Below are 18,318 nucleotides of genomic sequence, written 5' to 3'. Positions count from 1 at the left end.
CATAGTGGGTATGAGGCCAGCTACTCGACCTTGTGTGTATGTAGGAAAGATCTGGCTGGGAAAATTGTCTGCCCACCTACCAATCAATCACCCCATAGATTAAATATACTATGCTAGAACTCTCTACATCTTTGTCCCTTTGCGGAGTGATCAGCACTGGCAGCTTCCTGTGTCACCTAGGTAAGGGGAATGTACCTCCCTGGCAGGTACCCACTCCAGATACACTGCTGAGCTACCCAGGGTGAGGAATGTGGTCTCATAATTGTGACCACCTCTGGTCCACCTCCTCTGTGACTCACAAGAGTTAGGCCACAGATCCTGGTAGAAATGAACTTGGTCACTTTGACCTCGGTCACTAAGAAGGTGGTGGCCCTGAATAAGTGGCTTTGCCACTAAGATACGGAAACAGGGCTGGGGATGTAGCTCCACTGTAGAGTGCGTGCCTGACAACTATGAAGCTCTGAGAGCCATCTCAGCACCACGCAAGTCAAACATGATGGGTGGCTCTCACCCATACTTCCAGCTCTCAGAGGAAGAGGCAGGAGGATCAGGAGTTCAAGCCCCTCCTCAATTGCACAGACCTTCCAGCTAGCCCTACAATAGACCAAAGTAACGATTGCACTGAAGTCCAACTTGGTAAACTAATCAGTTTTTCGTGGCAGTACTAAGGAAAATGTGTGTGTGTGTGTGTGTGTGTGTGTGGCGGGGGAGGAGTTTACTTACGGAGCAGGGATGCAACCGAAAGTGGTTGCATCGTGGGAAAGTTCACCCCAAACAAAGGAGACAATGCAGAAAAGCTGCAACCCTGGTGCTCTCTGCAAGATGCACAGGCAACTTGACAGCCTGAGAATCTGTCCCCTCTGTAGGGCAGCTGGTCACGTCACCTCACCCAGCAGTTATTTATTCCTTTCATAGAACTGGGAAGGGGTCTTCGAGAGCCTTCCAAGTTTCCCATTCCTGGACACAGTGGCCCTTTGTTTACCTCCATGAGTCTCCATGAGTCTCCATGTCTTAATGCCCAGGAAGCTGCCATACAATGGGTGCAGTAGCTCCCACTCAGCAGGCTGAGGCAGGAGGATTACCTGGAATCACAGGAGAATCGAAGGGATTGTCTTCTTAAAGTGGAGGATGAGGGCACAGAGGTGGGGACTATGTGCCCAAGGCCATACAGCTGGACAAAGGCCAAAGTACTTTTGAAAACTAAACTTTCCTTGCCCCCTTCAAGCCCGCCATGCTCCCATTTGTCTCCTATACAGCGCTAAGACCCCGTCTGCTGGCAGTCGTAGCCGGTCTGCCTTCCTTACCGCAGAAGCCATCATAGATACCTGTAGCTCTCCTCCTAGCCTCAGCGAATGCCAGGGATGGGATCTCACAATCCCCACCCTTCTGGGAGGGAACTGGACTCAGAATTCATCCCTGAGGACACGGCTGTGGCTAGACAAGTGGGTTGTATCGCTCACAGTCTCCATCTGTCCATTCATTGATTCCACCCTCATGAAGATGAAAAGAGCAATCCTGGCTAAACACTACATCCATCATTTGAGCAGGAGGCAGCCGCTGTACTGGCATGAACTTCTGTCTGCCATGACATCTATCTCACAGGCCTCGGCAGCAGACACTGCCCTATCAGCACTGGGAGGGCCATGCTCCCATGTCTAAGGGGAAACCACAGAATGTCCTGGGGTCTGGCCTCTCCAAGGATCTAGTCTCTCTTTTCAGGGAGTCTGGGCTCCTGGGAGAGGGATGTTTAGGGTCACCAATGTCAGTAGAGCTGCTACCCTTTTCCATCAGGCTGGTGCTAGCCCACTCCTGTCTGTAGCTTTATTACTTAATGACCTCTGATGTTAGTAGCTTCATTCCTTTTTCTAGCTTTGCCAGGGCCATCTGAGTTCTTCCTATCTCTTGCTCTCTGTAGGTGGGTTGGAGGGCATTTAATACTCCCAGGACCCCCAGCCTCCCTATGGAGGTGGATTTCCCTTCCATTAGTACCAGTCCAGGACAGCTGGGATGAAGGGCGTGCCCTGCTTTAGCCTTGGGCACTGGTGGTGGTTACAGGACCCTTCCCAGGGCAACAAGGGATAGATTACCAGGGTGTAACCCACATCACCTCTACCATAAAAGCCATCATAAAAAGGAGCATTTATCTGGGCAAGCCAAGCCATGGCCACCGGTCTCCACAACCACTCAGCAACTGAACCCATGTGACATGGGTCGGGTGGGGCATCAGATGACCACCATCCCAGCGCTCAGGAGGTAAAGATGGGAATCCCAAGTTTAAGGCACATAGCTCAGGTCGTTAAACACATGACCCTCCTGCCTCAGCCTCCCAGGAGTTGTTATTACAGGTGAGTACCACCACAGCCAGCTGTGACTCTGTGTGTGCATGCGCATGCGTGCGGGGCATGTGCATGCACACTAGCATGTTGAGGCCAGAGGGAAAGCTCAGGTATTGTGTCTGAGGTGCTACCCAACTTGTTTCTTCTGACAGGGTCTCTCACTGGCTTGTCAAGTAAGCCCCAGGGCCTCATCTATCTCCCTCTCTCAGAATAACACAACATGCACACCACCACACTTGCTGTGGTTGTTTTTTTTGCCCAATATTTATTTTTTTAATGTGTATGGTGTTTTGCCTTCATGTATGTCTGTGTACTACATGTGTGCCTAATACCCTCGAAGGCCAGAAAAGGGTTTGTGATCCAGTTTGGAATTATAGGCAGCTAAGGGCTGCCATGTAAGAACTGGAAATTGAAGCCAAGTCCTTTGCAAAAATAGCAAATGCTCTTAACCATTGAGTCATCTCTCCAACACCCCACCTTTTTATTTGGGTTTTGGGGTCAAGCTCAAGTCCTCATGTTTGCCCTGCCCGTTTTTCTGGATTTTTATTTTTGAAACAGGATCTCCATATGTAGCCCTGGCTGTCTTGGAGCTCTCTGTATAGACTAAGTTTAGCTTTGAACTCACCTCTGCCTCTGCCTTCCCAATGCTGGGGTTAAAGGTGTGAGTAACTATGCCTGGCTTTTCTAGATCTCTTGCTTTGAAGGAACTAAGGAGAATAAATTATCCTAACAAAAATCTCCATGAGAACAGAGTCGTGGAGTCAGATAAATGGCACCAAAACCATCCGACCTCTGGGAAAGTCCTTCAGAGAGGACCAACTGGGACAGGTCCAGCTGTGCATGGGGTCGTGGGAGCACTGGCGAGAATGAAGGGAAGCATCCTCCTGATCTTAGGGGATAGCTTTGAAAATATCTTCGCCAGATGGGTGCTTGTGGTCACTGCTGCTGTAGGCAGATTTGGATGGCTTCCTCTAGTGGTCGATGCCGGAAGGACATTTAGGAGCAAGAAGAGATGCGAGGTCAGCTGTCAGAGGTCATGGGGGTCTGCAGCAGCATAATGGGCTACAGTGTGGAACTGACGACACAGAAAGCCAAGGACCTCCAGGTACTTGCTGCTGTTGCCCCCAATATACGTCCTGGGTGCCTCACGATTCACACCAAAAAGTCCTGAGAAGGCTCAGTGTGTGGGTCTGAGAGCCTTGGTCACTGTTGGTAGGGCGGAGGCATGACTCTTGTTCATCTGGTTCTCAGCCTTGGGCATCACTTAGGTCTGAAAGAAGGATGTTAAAATGCATTCTGGAAATTGCCTCCCATCCAAGGGTCGCAGGACCACCACCCTCCGACTCTGTCCTTCCTCTGGGGTAGGTAGAGGGAGGATGGCTCCCATCTAAGGATATCTTGGTACTCCTAGCATTGGGCTGGAGTACAGGAGGCTCCGTGTGGGACAGTGCTTTTGTCCCTCATCGAGGCCTATAAAGGAGAGCCATATATCAGCATATTACCACATTGGAGAGAAATGGCTTTCTACCCATTACTTCAGAGACAGAGAGAGAGAGAGAGAGAGAGAGAGAGAGAGAGAGAGAGAGAGAGAGAGAGAGGAAGGCAGGCATAGTGTTGCATGCTTGGGATCCCAGCACTCACTCAGGAGGTGGAGGCAGGAGGATCAAGAGCTCCAAGCCAATGCCAATGAGATGGCTTAGTGGGTAAAGGTATCTGCTTCCATGCCAGACGACCTGACTTTGATCTCTGGAACTCATATGATGCAAGTAAAGAACTGGCTCCCCAAAGTTGCCCTCTGACTTCCACACGTGCGAGGTAGCATGCACACAACAATCCACATACATACATCTACACATACACATAAGTAAAAAAAATTGAAAGTTTTACAAGCATCCCAGGCCAGTCTGAGCTGCATAGTTACAACCGTATGCTGTCTAAGATAAGTCAAAAGGTGAGGGTGTGGGTCAGAAGAGAACGCTAGGTACCCCTTTCTTCTTTGTAGGGTATATCTGCCCTGCAGGCTATGTGGTATAACGGATCCACTTCCCAGTGCTCAGCTCCCTTCGCCTCCTTGACCTGGATTTGGTGTTATGTCCAGAACATGGTCAACACCAGCTGGCCTCCATTCCCTCTGCCAAGACCCCGGGAGGATCCAGCAGCCACGGCCCCAGGATCATAGTAGGGAGCACAGATAACAACAGTAGGTGGCATAGACACACGGTGACCCGACGGTGACCCGACTGAAAGGCCTGGGAAAACTGGGTCACAGACACCCGGGGTGTGTGCCACGCTCGCCTATCATTCCCCACCTTGGGAAGGGCGCACTGACTCTACCCCGGGTGTGCTGGAGGTGGACGGGGCGAAGGATTCAGCATTGAGACAACAGCGCGTGGAAGGATCTAGGTGGAGTCAGAGACTAGGGAGGCGAGGGGCGTGGCCAACAGGGGCGTGGCACCAACGCTCGGTCGGAGGGGGCGTGGTTTTAGTGTGCGAAGAGGCGTGAGCAACGAGGGGCGTGATCGGATAGGGGGTGTGGCCACACGGGGGCGGGACGGTGACGCGCTTTGACGCGCGATCCCGGAAGCGGTGTCAGTACTGGGGAGCCGGCGGCGGGCGGCGGGCGGCGAGGACTTGTTGTTCTTCGCCGAGTCGGAGCGTGGAGTCCTGAGCGCGCAGGCGGAGGCGGCGACTACGGGGGGGAGAGAGCAGAAGCGCGCGTGGAGAGTGCGTGTCCACGAGGAGCCGCCGCGCCCGGCCCCGCGCGCGACCCGGGTGAGTGAGGGGCTTCGGGACGGGGTAGGGGGACCCCGAGTTCGCGCACCTGAAGGCGGCGTACCGCGAAGGCCGTGAGGCCCAGCTTGGGCCTCGAGCACGTGCCACGCGGGACCTGGCTAAGGGCCCACGCGGGACCCGCCACGTGCGGGAGAGCAGCTCCCGGGAGCCGTGCTCACCTGGCCACTTCCGTCGCGGTAGGATCCCCCCCCCCCCCGCCCCGCCAGCCGCGACCCGGCAGGGCCCTGGATAACTGGTGTCCCTTTATAATCAGCTGACCGGCCAGCGGTGCCGGATGTGGAAGCTGTGGGTGGGGAGCGAGGCAGGTGACCGTCTTGGCCAGCCTATCGCTTCCGCCACTTTCTTCAGGTGTGGTCAGGGGCCAAGGTCTCTTCCAACTCTGAAGTGTGAGGTCCCCTTGTCCGGGTGAGCGGATAGGTGTGTTAAGAGTGTGCCACGAGAAATAGGAAGCAAAATCTAGCAGACCACAGGTGGAGAAAGTCTCGTGGGTCCTAGGTGCCTGGCTTAGCTCCCTTTGCCGGAGAGACTCTTCTTACACCCAGAGATGGCAGCCACTCCAGCCTCCCAGAGCATGCCCTGTTCACGGGCGGTTGATGTTTGGGAGGCCAGGCTGCTTGGTGCTCTTGTTTCTCTTGTGAAGTTTTGCTGTGCCCTGCTTTCCACACAGCTCTGTAGCCAGCACAGATGCACTTTAATAATTCACCCGCCAACGGACCGACAGGCACTCAGCTTTCCCTTGCCTGGTGCCCTCAGTCCCAAAAAGCCAGCGTATGCCACAGCTGGTAGTTAACTCAGAGCGTCGCTTTCTGTGGAGTCACCAGAAAAGCTCTGGGACCCCAGGGTTGGCGCTGCTGAGGTCTTACTGTGACAACCACGTTTCGAAAGGCATCTGGTGGCTTGCACGTGGGTACTGTGATGCCTCATTACGGCAATTTCAAGCCTGGTGTTTCTAGGGCCAGGGAGTGTTTTTTTTTTTTTTTTTTTTTTTTTAAGGCATTGATCTAAAGCTGTTATATTATGGTGGCGACACATCTGTAATGCCCACTCGTGCCCACTCGGGAGTCTGAGGCAGGAAGATACCGAGCTTGAAGTTAGTTTGAGTTTGATACTGAGTTTGAACGTAGCTAGTTCAAGACCAGCCTTGGTTACATGGTGAGACTCTGTCACCAAAAAACAAACCCAAACAAAAAGGATATATTTAGGTATGTGGATGGAGCAAGGAAAACTGTATGTAGATAGGCAGGACATACCTATAGCCTGTGTCACTGTGGACAACCCTTACGACAAAAGCTTCCTCACTCCTCAGATAAATCAACTGGAGAAATGTCATGAGTTTGACCTTGCTAAAGAAAGTAAGTCTGTTATAACTTAAAACTAAACTTCTTGTGATTCTAAAATAAAACATTTATTAGAGTCAAAAACCAAGCCAGGCTTCTCTGGAGTACATTCCCCTCTTGTTCTTGAACTGAGCTGGGCTTGCAGGGCTGGGTTCCAAGTTCAGGGCTGTGTACTTTCCAGGTAGTTGCTAAAAATGGGAATTGGACAGAGGGTCCTGGGAAGCCATGTTTCCTCCAGAGTTGGCTCTTTCTGTGTCCCAGCCCTTCCTCTAGCCCCTTCAAGGCTTCTAGTGAGACCTTCCTGGTCACTCTATCTCAGGGACCCTCAGTTTTCAGTCCCGGCTCTGCCAGCCCCAGGGTTTGTTTACTGTCTCTGGCAATTCTTGATCGCAGTCTAGACCAAGAAGTTGTGTCTGTTTCTGCCCTGGCTGTTCTGAGTCTAAAGGTTTCTTGGAGTGGACTTTCTGGATCTCGGGTCTAGTTAGAACACACGGGAAATGGAAATCAGGCCAGCTGGGAGAATTCTCTGTGTGGCCGATCTTGAGAGCTATAAACAGTGACTCATTCTCCCGCCCCACCCTCCCTGTCCCTGCTCCACTCCGGGAAGATGCCTGGTCACTTGTATTTACTTTTGCTTTTTATAAGTCACACATGCGTTATAGTTCCTCTTAACTGCAGTTTCAGGAAACTGAGAGTGTTATCTGAAAATCTGTAGAATTTCACAGGGGTAGCCCTGGGCCTGGGTGATCATGCACTGCCTGGTATAGGGGAGGATCCTGAAGCCTACATTGTTTGCCTGATGGCATGGCCTGAGGTCAGAGGTCAGGGTTAGAGGCTAGGGGCTGTCACATCTGGTGCTGACACAACTGCTGCTTCTTCCATGAGACCATCTGGTATGGTGGGGCAAGGGCACACACTTTCTCCAAGGCTTCTTTCCCTGTCTGAATCCCCCCTCTGCCTATAAAACAGAACTTTTTTGGTATCTTGATACCCTGAGGGAGCTGGTGTCAGTAACACAAGTTTTCTGCTTGACGGATAGGGGCTCATTGTACAACAAAGCTACTGGAAGAAAATTCTAGAACCAGGTCTAGGACTTTGTGGAAGAAGCAGAAGTTGAGGGTGGCGTAGAGACCCTGTGCCCTCCACATTCAGGAGCACTCACCAGCCAGAGAAGGAAGCCCAGAGCAGGAAGCTAAGAAGGGAACTCCACGACCTGCACCAAGAGCAGCTTGGGGATCTGTTGTACCAAGGAGAGACACTGAACCATACTTGGGGCTGGGCAGGAGACCTTGGGGGTGAGGTTAAGAGCTGGTTCTGTGATTTCAGCACTTAGGAGGTAGATGCAGGAGAAGAAGGTCAGTTCTATGCTAGCCTGGGCTGTGTGGACCCTGTCTTAGACAGGTCTGGAGAGAGAACTCAGCCCACATAAAGATGTTAGGTGTGGCCACACACTCTAATCCCAGTGCTGGGGAAGTAGAGATAGGAGGATCACTGAGCCTCTCTGGCTGGTCCACTGGCCTAGCCTTAGTGGTTAGTTCCAGGCCACTGAGAGACTCTGGTTTGAAAAAGTGAGGTGTGGCCAGTGAGATGACTCAGGGGGTAAAGGTGCTTGATGTCAAGTCCAATGACCTGAGTTCAGTTCCCCAAGACCCACATCATGGAAGGAGAGAACTGACTCGCACAAATTATCCTCTGACCTTCACATATAATTTGGCAAGTATATATACACATATACATACAGATGTGCATACACACACACACATACACACACACACACACACACACACACACACACTCCTTATATAAACCAGGCTAGCTTCACACTCCTGGATCCCAAATGCTAGGATTAAAGGTGTGAATCACCACACCCAGCAAATAAACGTAATTTTTAAGTTTAAAAAGAAAAACAGCAGATAAACAATCTGATGAATGACAGTACACACTTACACACATATGCAAATCTGGGCTTAGCTGTTCCCACCAGACATCCCCAGCTAAACATGGAGCTTAGAAGGTGGCTGAAAGCCGAGGACCACCAGGGACAGGACGGGAACCCTAACAAGGACCTGGTGGCAGAGAGAACCACTCAGCCAGTCAGGGAGGGGAGGTCTGGGTGAGGGGCAGAGGGAGGGCAGCCACAGCTGAGGGGGCTGCGCCATGCAGCCTGCCGTCAGCCTGGAGGCTGCTTGAGTCACCTCTGGATGTAGCTGGGATGACACAGCTTCCTGAGATTGCAAATGCAAGGTGACCAGACGTCCTCTAGGCCAGGCAGACAGTTGTGGCTTATGGCAGGGCGGCCAGCCAGAGCTGGGCGGAGGTGCCCCGCCGTGCACTGTGGGTGGACGGCACAGTAAAAACTTAGTGGTCTGTAGTGGGAGGAGGCTCATTTGACAGGCTGTGGTGTGGTTCATCAGCATGTGCCCACTGTGTGTGGCAGGTGATGCGTCAGCCCTATGTACCCTTGGGGTCCTGGGAAGGGTACTTGACTCTGGGTACTTGTCAAAGGCTCCCAAGCAGAGGTGGCCACATCCTTAGTGGCTTTAGGTTCTGTGGCTTGCAGCTGTTAGAGGTTTGGGTTTGGTGTCTGGGGTTTGAACCTGTTCCCTTGGACAGAATGGGTCTCCCATCCTCCTCCTCATCCACCCCGCTCCCTGCTCACTTTCCCCATTTTGGTAGACTGGGAACCTGAAGAGCACGTATCCTTGTCAGCTGGGCTGGGCAGTAGGAACCAGGGTCAGGGAGCTGCAGTTGGTAACACCTTGTGGAACAGGGGGCATCATCTAGAACCCTCAATTGCAGCAGGGAGTGAGGTGGATGATCCAGGCTCCACATTACCTTGAGCAAGATGGAGACCCTTTGAGACTGGGACTTTCTTTTCTGATCCACTATAGGTCTGGTAGCAAGGCCCCCATGGCTTCCTGTCAATTTTTCCATTGGACCTGGGCATGGTCCTTCTAGCTGTGTGCTATGTCCTTCATGCAGGGAGGGAGGTCTGAGGCTGGGCTGAGGGACAGCTAATGGAGGTGAGAAGTGTGTTGGGAGATGTTGTGCTGGCTCGCTCACTCTCTGAGGACAGTTTACTAGACTGCAGTCTACCTGGACTGCCTGCTATTCCTGGGTGCCCAGGCTGGATTCCCACGCTCTGCAGTATGCCCCTCTGCTCTTTATGCATAGGGTCTTCTCCCTCAGTCCATCTTGAAATGGAAGATCTGGCCACCCTGTACCCTGCTGGCTGGCTGTGTTTATCAGAAGATCTAGGACAGATCTTCTTGGCTAGATGTGCCTAGCTTGGATTGGTGACTTAGAACTGCCACCCAGGACCCCTGTGTTGATGGCCTTTTCAAATTGCAAAAGGCAACAGGAATGTTGGGAGGGGGTCAGCTGCTTCTCTGGGGGTTCCTCTGCCTCAGCCTGTTGTCCTGTGTAGTTTGACTGTGGTTACTGAATCTCTAACCCTTGGCTCAGCAGGGAAGCCTAGAGGCTCCCCTGAGAGTTCATGGCTTACAGAAGCCATTAAGAATAGTTTGTTTTTTGTGGGTGGTGGTGGCAAATCTTTAATCCCTGCACTCTGAGGCAGAGGCAGAGGGATCTCTGTGAGCTCCAGGCCAGCTTGGTCTACAGAGTAAGTTCCAATACACAGTCAGAGCTACACGATGAAACCCTGTCATGAAAAACCAAGAAAAAAAAGATTTGTTTTTGTTTAGAGATGGGACCTCAAGTAGCCCAGTCAGGCCAAGGATGACCTTGAACTCCTGATCATCCTGCCTTTCCCTCCCCTTTGCTCTAATGACAGGTGTGGCTGCTTTATTATTATTATTACAACAGGATCTTCCCCAGATAGTCCAGGCTGGCTTTGAAATTGCACTGAGCCTCTTGCCTTTGAGTTCTAAGTGCTGTGATGGCCACCACGTGACTCGATGTTTTGAAATCACATTTGTCTTACAAACTTCTATCACGAATGCAGGGCTCTCTGCTGCCCAGACAAGGCTCAGGGGTGGTCCAAGTCCTGGGTTCTTTCCTCAGCACCACCAGAAACCTCCAAACAATACATTCCCCTTTGGGTCCCTTTACATTCCTTGATTTTTTTTTTTTAATGATTTTGTGGATGGATGCATATACTAGGCACACAGTCTGTCACTGAGCTACAACTCCAGCCCTCTCTGCTTTTTTTTTGAGACAGGGTCTCACTATGTTGTCCAGAGTGACCTTGAACACACTCTGTAGCCCAGGCATGTCTTCAACTTGTGATCCTCCTACCTCAGCCTCCCAGGTACTAAGATGAGAGGCATGGCTTGATCTATGTATTTGGGGCAGGGGCACCTTCCAGCACCATCCTAGCTACATGCTGAGTTGCTGAAGATCTCTGTTCCCTAGATTGTCCCCCATGATTGGCAGCAGGCAGAAGGGCACACCTCTGACCCAGGGTCAATGTGTGCCTCACCTTTCACCTGGACAGACTTCTACAGTGTTGGACATGCAGGATGAAGTTTGAGTTATCTTGATAGGGGTCTAAGTGTCCCTGCTGAGCAGGGGGTTCCAGAGGCAGAAACCTAGCTAGGGCAGGATAAGCTGGGGTAAACTTCGCAGCTCATTGTAAGTGTGCCCCCAGGACTCCTGAGTGGGGCCTCTCAGCCAGCATCACCGGCCATCGCTGGTGCTGGTTCTCTCATCTTTTTCTGAGGAAGAGACCAGAGCATCGGGAGGGGTTGGCATTTGTCTATGGCCTCTTGGCTTCATGTTTCATCTTGAAACCAGCCGAGGACTGAAGAAGGGTCCCTGAACTCAGACCCCAGCAGAAGCCCATGAGGTGGGTGTAGATGGAGAGAGCCAGGGAGGGGCCCTTCCTGCTGGCCGTGTAGCCCCATCCAGTGGTCAGTTGATTCTCATGGTGTCACCTGGGGGCAGGCCCCTGCCCTGTGCACATCCTGGCCACCTGGTGTCACAGCCCCATCATCATGGGGTAGAAAGACTCCTGCCCCAAGCTGAGCCCTGGCCTGTGGGTCTCAGCACCGGTGGTCTAAGTTGAGTCCCCCTTCTTCCCCAGCACCTTCCTTTTCCGCTGGCAGTGGCCCCTGGGGCCCGTGAGCATGCGGGTGGGAGGGGTGTCCTTGTGTGGGAATGTGAGCCGACTCTGTAAACAGCCCATGACTCACCACATAGCTATGTCACTGACGCTGGGGTTACAAGTTGGAAGAGATGCCCAACCCCTCCTCCCTCTTTACGGAAAACTTTCTCAGGGCTCCTGGGGCTCCTAGGCGCCTGGTTCCTGAGAGTTCCTAATGAAGTGGCGGAAACCCGTGACTTCCCTATTGCCACTGTAACCCAGCTGGAGCTGGAGGTGATCTGTGATTACACAGTTTGCCCATGTCCCCATGTGTGGTCTCTTATCTCCATTAGATCACCCCACCAGCTCTGGTCCCAGCTCAGGTCCCAGATGGGTACTGTGTCAAGATGCATGCTGGTTTTACCTGAGCCTCCTCTAGGATGGCTCTGTCCCTGTCCTGCTCTGCTTACTGCCATTGCCTCTGAGAGTGGCCAGTGATGTCACCAGGGTGCTGGGTGTCTATTGCCAGAGTCAATATCTGCCTCTCACTGATGACTTTTTTTGACAGTGAAGGTAGTGGGCACTGGAGACAGGACCCCATCAGAGGTGGAATCATAGGGTAGAGAGATGGGGCCTGAGGGGCCCCAGGTCTGTGGGGGAGGGGCAGTGGAGGTCACCCACTGTCTTGTTCATGCCTGTCCTCCACACTCTCCTTTGTGTGATTTCCCTGACGTCCTTGTTCTGTGCCTGTCATTGTCACGGTTTAAAATTCAAGAGATGGCTGTGCATCCCACCAAAGGCCATCCTCATCCCTCTTGCCCCTTCCCCAGTTGTCAGGGAATGAATGGGTTTGTTTATTGTCTGAGAACCTCGTGTTGTCTTTCTGCACAGGCTTGACCCACAAGTCTCGAATGCTTTTGGGCTTCTCCGTTGCCATGGAGACCATGGGGGGTTGGCTACATCCCAAGGTCGCCATGGCAACTATCAGAGGGGAATCATGCTTGGGATGCTTTGGCTGGCTTTTTCATGAATGATGAGGGTGTGTGACACAATGCAGACTGGAGAATGAGAAGGGCGGGCCAGGGGGCTGGCGGGCCGGCCACAGGGGCAGTTCCTTGCCAGACGGTCTAGTGGGTCTGTCAGGTGGCCGCGGTTCTCTGCCTGTGCCTCTGGCTGAATCCTCTGAACCTGCTACCCACCAGTAGCCACCCCACCCCACCCATAGGGGCCTTGGGGTCACTTTGAGGGGCTGGGGTGGCCTGGGAGGAGTGATGATGTCACAGTTGCAGTGTCTTTCACGACGGTAGGTGTCCCATGGGTTGCTGGAGGGCAGGGCTAGGGAGGAGTGGCAGGTGTTCTGTACCCCATCTGTCTTTAGGGGTGAGTGAGATTTCGGGAAAGGGCCTTTCTTCTCCCTGGTGAGCCATTGCGGAGCCCTTGCTAAGGGACACTGTCCCAAGGCCCTCTTTCCGAGCTGAGAACCGCGGCTCTGCAGCTGGCAGATCCCTCTGGTCTTGAGGATGCAGTACCTAGTTTTCCACGGCTGTAAATATATTGTCTGAATTCAGGCTGTGGGGACCCAGAGCAGAAAGCAGCAATTGCTCGTGACCGGCAGATACCCCACAGTGCTGATGGCTTCAGCATGAGCTGGGTTGGGAACAGGACGGCAGCCCCCATTGACCAAGGGGGCCTGTCTGCTCTGAGGGCTGATGCTGGAGTATGAGGCGTGGTTGGGTCTCATGTCTGCCTGCTAGGCAGATGCAGAATGGCCAGGATGGCCACTCCAGATTGCTTAAGGCCGTGGTTCTCGGCCTGTGGGACACGACCCCTTAGGGAATCAAACTACTCTTTCACAGGGGTTGTCTAAGGACGTCAGAAAACACAGATATTTACGTTATGATTCACAGCAGTAACAAAACCAGTTACGGAGTAGCATTGAAAATAGTTTTATGGTTGGGGTTACCACAACGCGAGAAACAGAATTAGAGTCACAGCATTAGGAAGGTTGAGAATCACTATTGTACGCCCTTGTGAACTGAATTGGGCTTGTTCTGAAGCATGTAGAGTTGCTGGCCAGACATACTAGGACAGGAACACGCAGATTTACATGTGCATCCCCTTTTAGAGCTGAGGTTCTCTTGTTACTGTCTCGGGTTGTTGAGAGAAGAACTGTTTCCAAGTATTGTTACTCAGAGGCAATGCCTGTAGCTTGCTGGGTCCTGACCCACACTGTTTCTGTCTTTCCAGCAACAGTTTCCTGGTGGTTCCGTCCTGGTGACAGGGCCCAGGTTATGACGACTAATCCCAAGCCGAACAAGGCATTGAAGGTAAGGTGGGCTGGGCCAGCATGGGCTGTGACTGGCACTGTCCTGGCATGGCACAGGGAAGACTCACCCTGTCCTGGCAGCCCCACTTGTACAGCACAGCCCCTAAAACGAGGTCAACTTTGTCCTCAGGAATTGGCGAAGGATCCCAGAAGGAAAGGTGGTACAGTGGCCCAGAAGAGCCTGGCCTTGTTGACCAGGAAGGTAGCTCACAGGTGGAGGGGTGGGTGGTAAGGCAGGTGCTGCGTAGATACTAGCCACCTGGAGCTGCATCCACAGGCCCTTCATCTGCCCAAGCTCATTCCCCCCTCCTGTGCCAGGTGGGCAGAGTGGTATCCTCAGGTAAGCTGGTGTCCCGTCTGCCGACCCAGGCCCTTACTCCCTTCTGGGCCTTTTCAACCTTTGTCACCAAAGGTGCTTCTAAGTCAGTTTTCTTGCCTCGCAGGCTCTTGAGTGCTGTGTATTGGACTCCCTTGAGTGAGCCCTGACCAGCCAGATTCACGCTTTGCACCAGTGGGTAGATGTCAGGGAAGAGCAAGGCCACTGTATCATCCCGTCCCTTACCTAGAAGAGCATCTGAGGGGAAATAGCCCAGTTCCTTGAGTGTCTAGAAGACTTAAGTTGACCTAAGACCTTACTTCCCAAGGGACTGGCTGACAGGTCCTCCTGTTCAAAGAGGGGTCACAGCAACAGCAGTGGGGTTGTTTGTGGTACCCTGCCATGGGCATAATCTTCGAGTCCTATGCTGCCACCTTGATGTAGAATAGGAACATTACACAATGTGGATGCACTTCTGGGCCTTTGTTGTACCAGATCCCAGTCTTTGGTAACTGTGTCCAGTCCGGTAGACCCTGTCTCCCCCGTGCTGACTCTTGCTTATCTGGCTCCTTAGGTTAAGAAGGAGGCGGGCGAGAACGCCCCTGTACTTAGTGATGATGAGCTGGTGTCCATGTCGGTGCGGGAGCTGAACCAGCACCTGCGGGGGCTCACCAAAGAGGAGGTGACTCGGCTGAAGCAGCGGCGGCGCACACTCAAGAACCGTGGCTACGCAGCTAGCTGCCGTATCAAGCGTGTGACCCAGAAGGAGGAGCTGGAGCGGCAGCGTGTAGAGTTGCAGCAGGAAGTAGAGAAGCTGGCCCGGGAGAACAGCAGCATGCGACTGGAGCTGGATGCCTTGCGCTCCAAGTACGAGGCCCTGCAGACCTTTGCACGCACCGTGGCCCGGGGGCCTGTCACAGCAACCAAGGTGGCCACCACCAGTGTCATCACCATCGTCAAATCCGCAGAGCTCTCCTCCACCTCTGTGCCATTTTCAGCTGCCTCCTAGTGCCTGCCGGGGCCGGGCAGGGCATGGGCAGTGGCACAGCCCTCACGCCTCTCCCGGGCTCCCTGGTACAGATTCCTCATGTCCACTTGCCCACTGTGGACCCTGTGGGGCTGAGGGCAAGGAGAGCAGGGACAGGCGGATGCAGGATAAAAGGGAGGCTCTCATGAGCCAGTGCTACAAGCAACCCCCACTCACATCTCTCCTTCCCCTAGGGGTGTGGTTTTAGTTGCTGACAGGAACCACACGGGCCACCAGCATGAACAACTCCAGGCCCCCTGTGGGAGGGAGTGAGAACTCGTCTTCCACTTCTCTGGTGCCTGCCTGTCAGCGTCATCAGTGCCGTCCCCTAAGGGCCTCCAGCTGGGGTGGACACCATACTGTCACTTTCTGGGCTCTGGCCTTGTCCTTATCAAGGGGCGCTACTACCTGCTTTAGCCCTTAGAGCCAAGTCCACGCCCTGGGAAACAGTTCCCAGTATAGCCTTCTGCAGAGGCTACTTCATGTGTTCCTGTGTGTACACAGGCTGTCACGGCAGCCTGTGTGAAGACAGGAAACCACTGGGCCAGGTGGCCACACAGGAGAGCCTGTCCAGTATGTGTAGTGAGGGTTACACGGATGTCCTGGAATGTCCCCGGGGGTGTGTTAGTTAAGGTTGCCCATTGTGGTGCAGGGGCCATCTGTCCATAGAGCCAGCAAACAGTAGGGCCCAGGTTCCCTAGGGCTTAGCAGAGAGGAGAGGCTGGAGGGGAGCTCGTGAAGCCTGAGAGGTGTTGAGGGATACAGAAATGGCTGTTAAGATGGGTCTTGTTGCTGGGGAAATAAAAACAAAACAAAATAGGAATGAGGTGAAGTCAGGGTGAAGTCCTGGCGGCCCAGGGGATGTGGAAGAGGCCTAAGAGGCATAGCTAGTATGGAGGGACAAAGGGTGCATCTGTAGGGCCTCGTGGACACGCCCTGTGGATGTCAGCAGGGGCCCAGGGCAGACTGTATGTGCAGATACTCTGCAACTTTGGTGCCCAATTGTTACCTGCCTATTCCTCCTTCATAGCGTTCTGGGCCATCGGCCATCTTGTGCTTTCTTACTGAAGGGATTATGTCCTCCAGGCTCTGAGGAGTATGGTGGACAAGGAGTCGGGGGCAGGCTGAGCCAAAGTCAGGCACTTAGGAAGCACTGTTGGAACCATTGCCTTGGTAGGTAATCCATATTGGATATCAATAAGGACCATGGGATATTTAAAGAGAGAGAAGATATATATATATATAAAATTATATACACATTTTATCGTACAGATTTTTTCATAACAGTTTTCTTTCCCAGTTTGATACTGTAGATCTTTTATTAATGCAGAGTAGGTTGGACAGTGAGGTGGGGAACTGGCCATGGATGGAGGCCCAGACTGCCAATAGCCTCCCTTAGTCTTTCTGTGGTGGCGTTGGGCATGCTTGGGTCACTGGTGAAGCTTGTTCCAGCAGGTATCACACTGAAATGCGTGGTCTCCAGGGTAGTCTCCAGTGGTAGGCAGGTGACCCCTGGCTGTGGGTTGCTGCCCACTGCAGGCCTATGGTGATCTCCATGGAGGATACTCCATACTGTTGGCCTGCAGGCTGGATGGGGCTTTCAGTGCCATCTGGAGCGCCTGTGCAGGGTAACTGCCTGAAGGGGGCTGGGAAGGGTGTGAGCGTGCCCCGTGGCTCTTTGTCACTGAAATTTCATCATCACAATTTAATATATGGAGTTTTTATTTAAGATAAAAGTGAGTTTTCTGTCTTGTTCCTCTGACTTCTCAAAGCAAGCTTTACTTTTTCAATAGGTGGCAGGGACGCATGCTGACCACGCGGAGGCCTGGTGTCCCCAGCCACCTACTCCTTGGCAGTTTCATTTCAATATTTATTTTTGTGCTTCCTCCCTCAGTTATAAATTATTGAGAAGAGATCACAGACTGTTGACCCCCTGTCTGTGCCCTGCCTCATGGCCACTACCTAATTTATTGCTGTACATGTCGCTGTGACTGCTTTTGTATCTGTGCAATAAAGAATTTCCTGTTTGAGATGCTTTCCGGTGTGTGGATGGTGATGTGGTTGGGAACCCCGTGTCCTGCCCTACAGCCTGGACTGGCCCTTCCCTGAGGCCTAGCCTTCTACTCTGCACACCTGGGTGTTCTCCCCTGGACGTCTTCTGAGATACAGGGACGAAGTAGCACAAGGTGACACCTTCCACCTGCACTCCTGGTCATTGGCACATATATCTGAATGTCCAGGCTACCCTAGCAAGAAGCCTCTGATGGCCAATGTAACTTGTGCTTCATAGTTGGGAACCTCTGAGACCTGAGCCCCCCTTTCTCATGGGGTGGGTCATACTGGCTGCTTGGCCTCAGCCCCTGAGCAATGACAGGTGGGGTCTAGGATGGACATGCAGGGCACTGCAAGAGGGGCAGGGTCTTAAGTAAGGCCCAGAGCAACGTTCCAGTTTGCTGAAGCTAACGAAATGCTCTCAGAAGTCTGACTAGAGCTTGGGATAGCTCAGTTGACTTGGTGGAGTGCTGGCCTTGCAAGCATGAGAACCTGGGTTCAATCCCTTGAAACCACACAGAATAGCCAGGTGCAAATTTGTAATCTCAGTGTTAGGGAGGCAGAGACAAGTAGATCTCTGGGGCTCGCGGGCCGCCTGGCCTAGCCCGCTTGGTGATTTTTCAAGACAGAAACAGTCTCTAACTAGGCCAGATTATCTCTCTACAGCTGACCCCTGGAATCTTCTGGTCTTCCTGTCCCTGAGTAGTAACCAACCTCTGGGCAGAGACTATAAAAGGTCCACTCACGTGGCACACTCATACCAGGTCTGCTCTGGGACCCTCAGCAGAGTGTAGACCGCTTTGGGTTTTACTTGGGCCACCTCATACATGGGGACCAGAGGTCAGAACAGGTTCAAAAATGGCAAGAGCCCTTCATGGGGGTTCATGCCTATAAATCACTGTAGTTAGGAGGATGAGGTAGCGAGATCATTCCAAGTCCAGGGGTAGCCTTGGCTACATAAGAGTTTGAGGTTAGCCTTGGCTAAATAGTGAGTTCCAGGCCAGCTTAACTTACAAAGTAAGACCCTGTCTCAAGGAATGAGGGCTAGTGTGATGGCTGAGTATAGTGCCTGCCGTGTAAATATAAG

General features: G+C 52.8%; 1 protein-coding gene across 4 annotated transcripts; it reads left to right on the top strand.

Moving 5' to 3' along the window:
* The first annotated feature begins 4,920 nt into the window (after positions 1-4,920).
* On the top strand, positions 4,921-17,216 carry Mafk (MAF bZIP transcription factor K). Of its 4 annotated transcripts, none has more exons than XM_057766077.1 (4): positions 4,921-5,108; positions 13,758-13,837; positions 13,967-14,038; positions 14,727-17,216. In XM_057766077.1, the coding sequence occupies exons 2-4, from the start codon at positions 13,802-13,804 to the stop codon at positions 15,159-15,161; spliced, it is 543 nt and encodes a 180-aa protein (XP_057622060.1). In that variant the 5' UTR covers positions 4,921-5,108; positions 13,758-13,801; the 3' UTR covers positions 15,162-17,216. The 4 variants fall into 4 exon arrangements, with proteins under 4 accessions (XP_057622060.1, XP_057622063.1, XP_057622062.1 ...); XM_057766079.1 differs by lacking the exon at positions 4,921-5,108 and adding an exon at positions 12,646-12,813; XM_057766080.1 differs by lacking the exon at positions 13,967-14,038.
* The last annotated feature ends 1,102 nt before the right edge of the window (positions 17,217-18,318 follow it).

The sequence above is a fragment of the Chionomys nivalis genome, chromosome 3, assembly GCF_950005125.1.
Source record: "Chionomys nivalis chromosome 3, mChiNiv1.1, whole genome shotgun sequence".
Lineage (NCBI taxonomy): Eukaryota > Metazoa > Chordata > Mammalia > Rodentia > Cricetidae > Chionomys > Chionomys nivalis.
Note: the sequence above shows the minus strand (reverse complement) of the source record. Positions and strands in the feature narration are given on the sequence as shown.

Bases quoted from the DNA above. Each gene is read 5' to 3' on its own strand.
- Mafk (XM_057766077.1), top strand. From the start codon at position 13,802: ATGACGACTAATCCCAAGCCGAACAAGGCATTGAAG. The intron at 13,838-13,966 runs GTAAGGTGGGCT...CTTTGTCCTCAG, and splicing joins AGCCGAACAAGGCATTGAAG to GAATTGGCGAAGGATCCCAG. The intron at 14,039-14,726 runs GTAGCTCACAGG...CTGGCTCCTTAG, and splicing joins TGGCCTTGTTGACCAGGAAG to GTTAAGAAGGAGGCGGGCGA.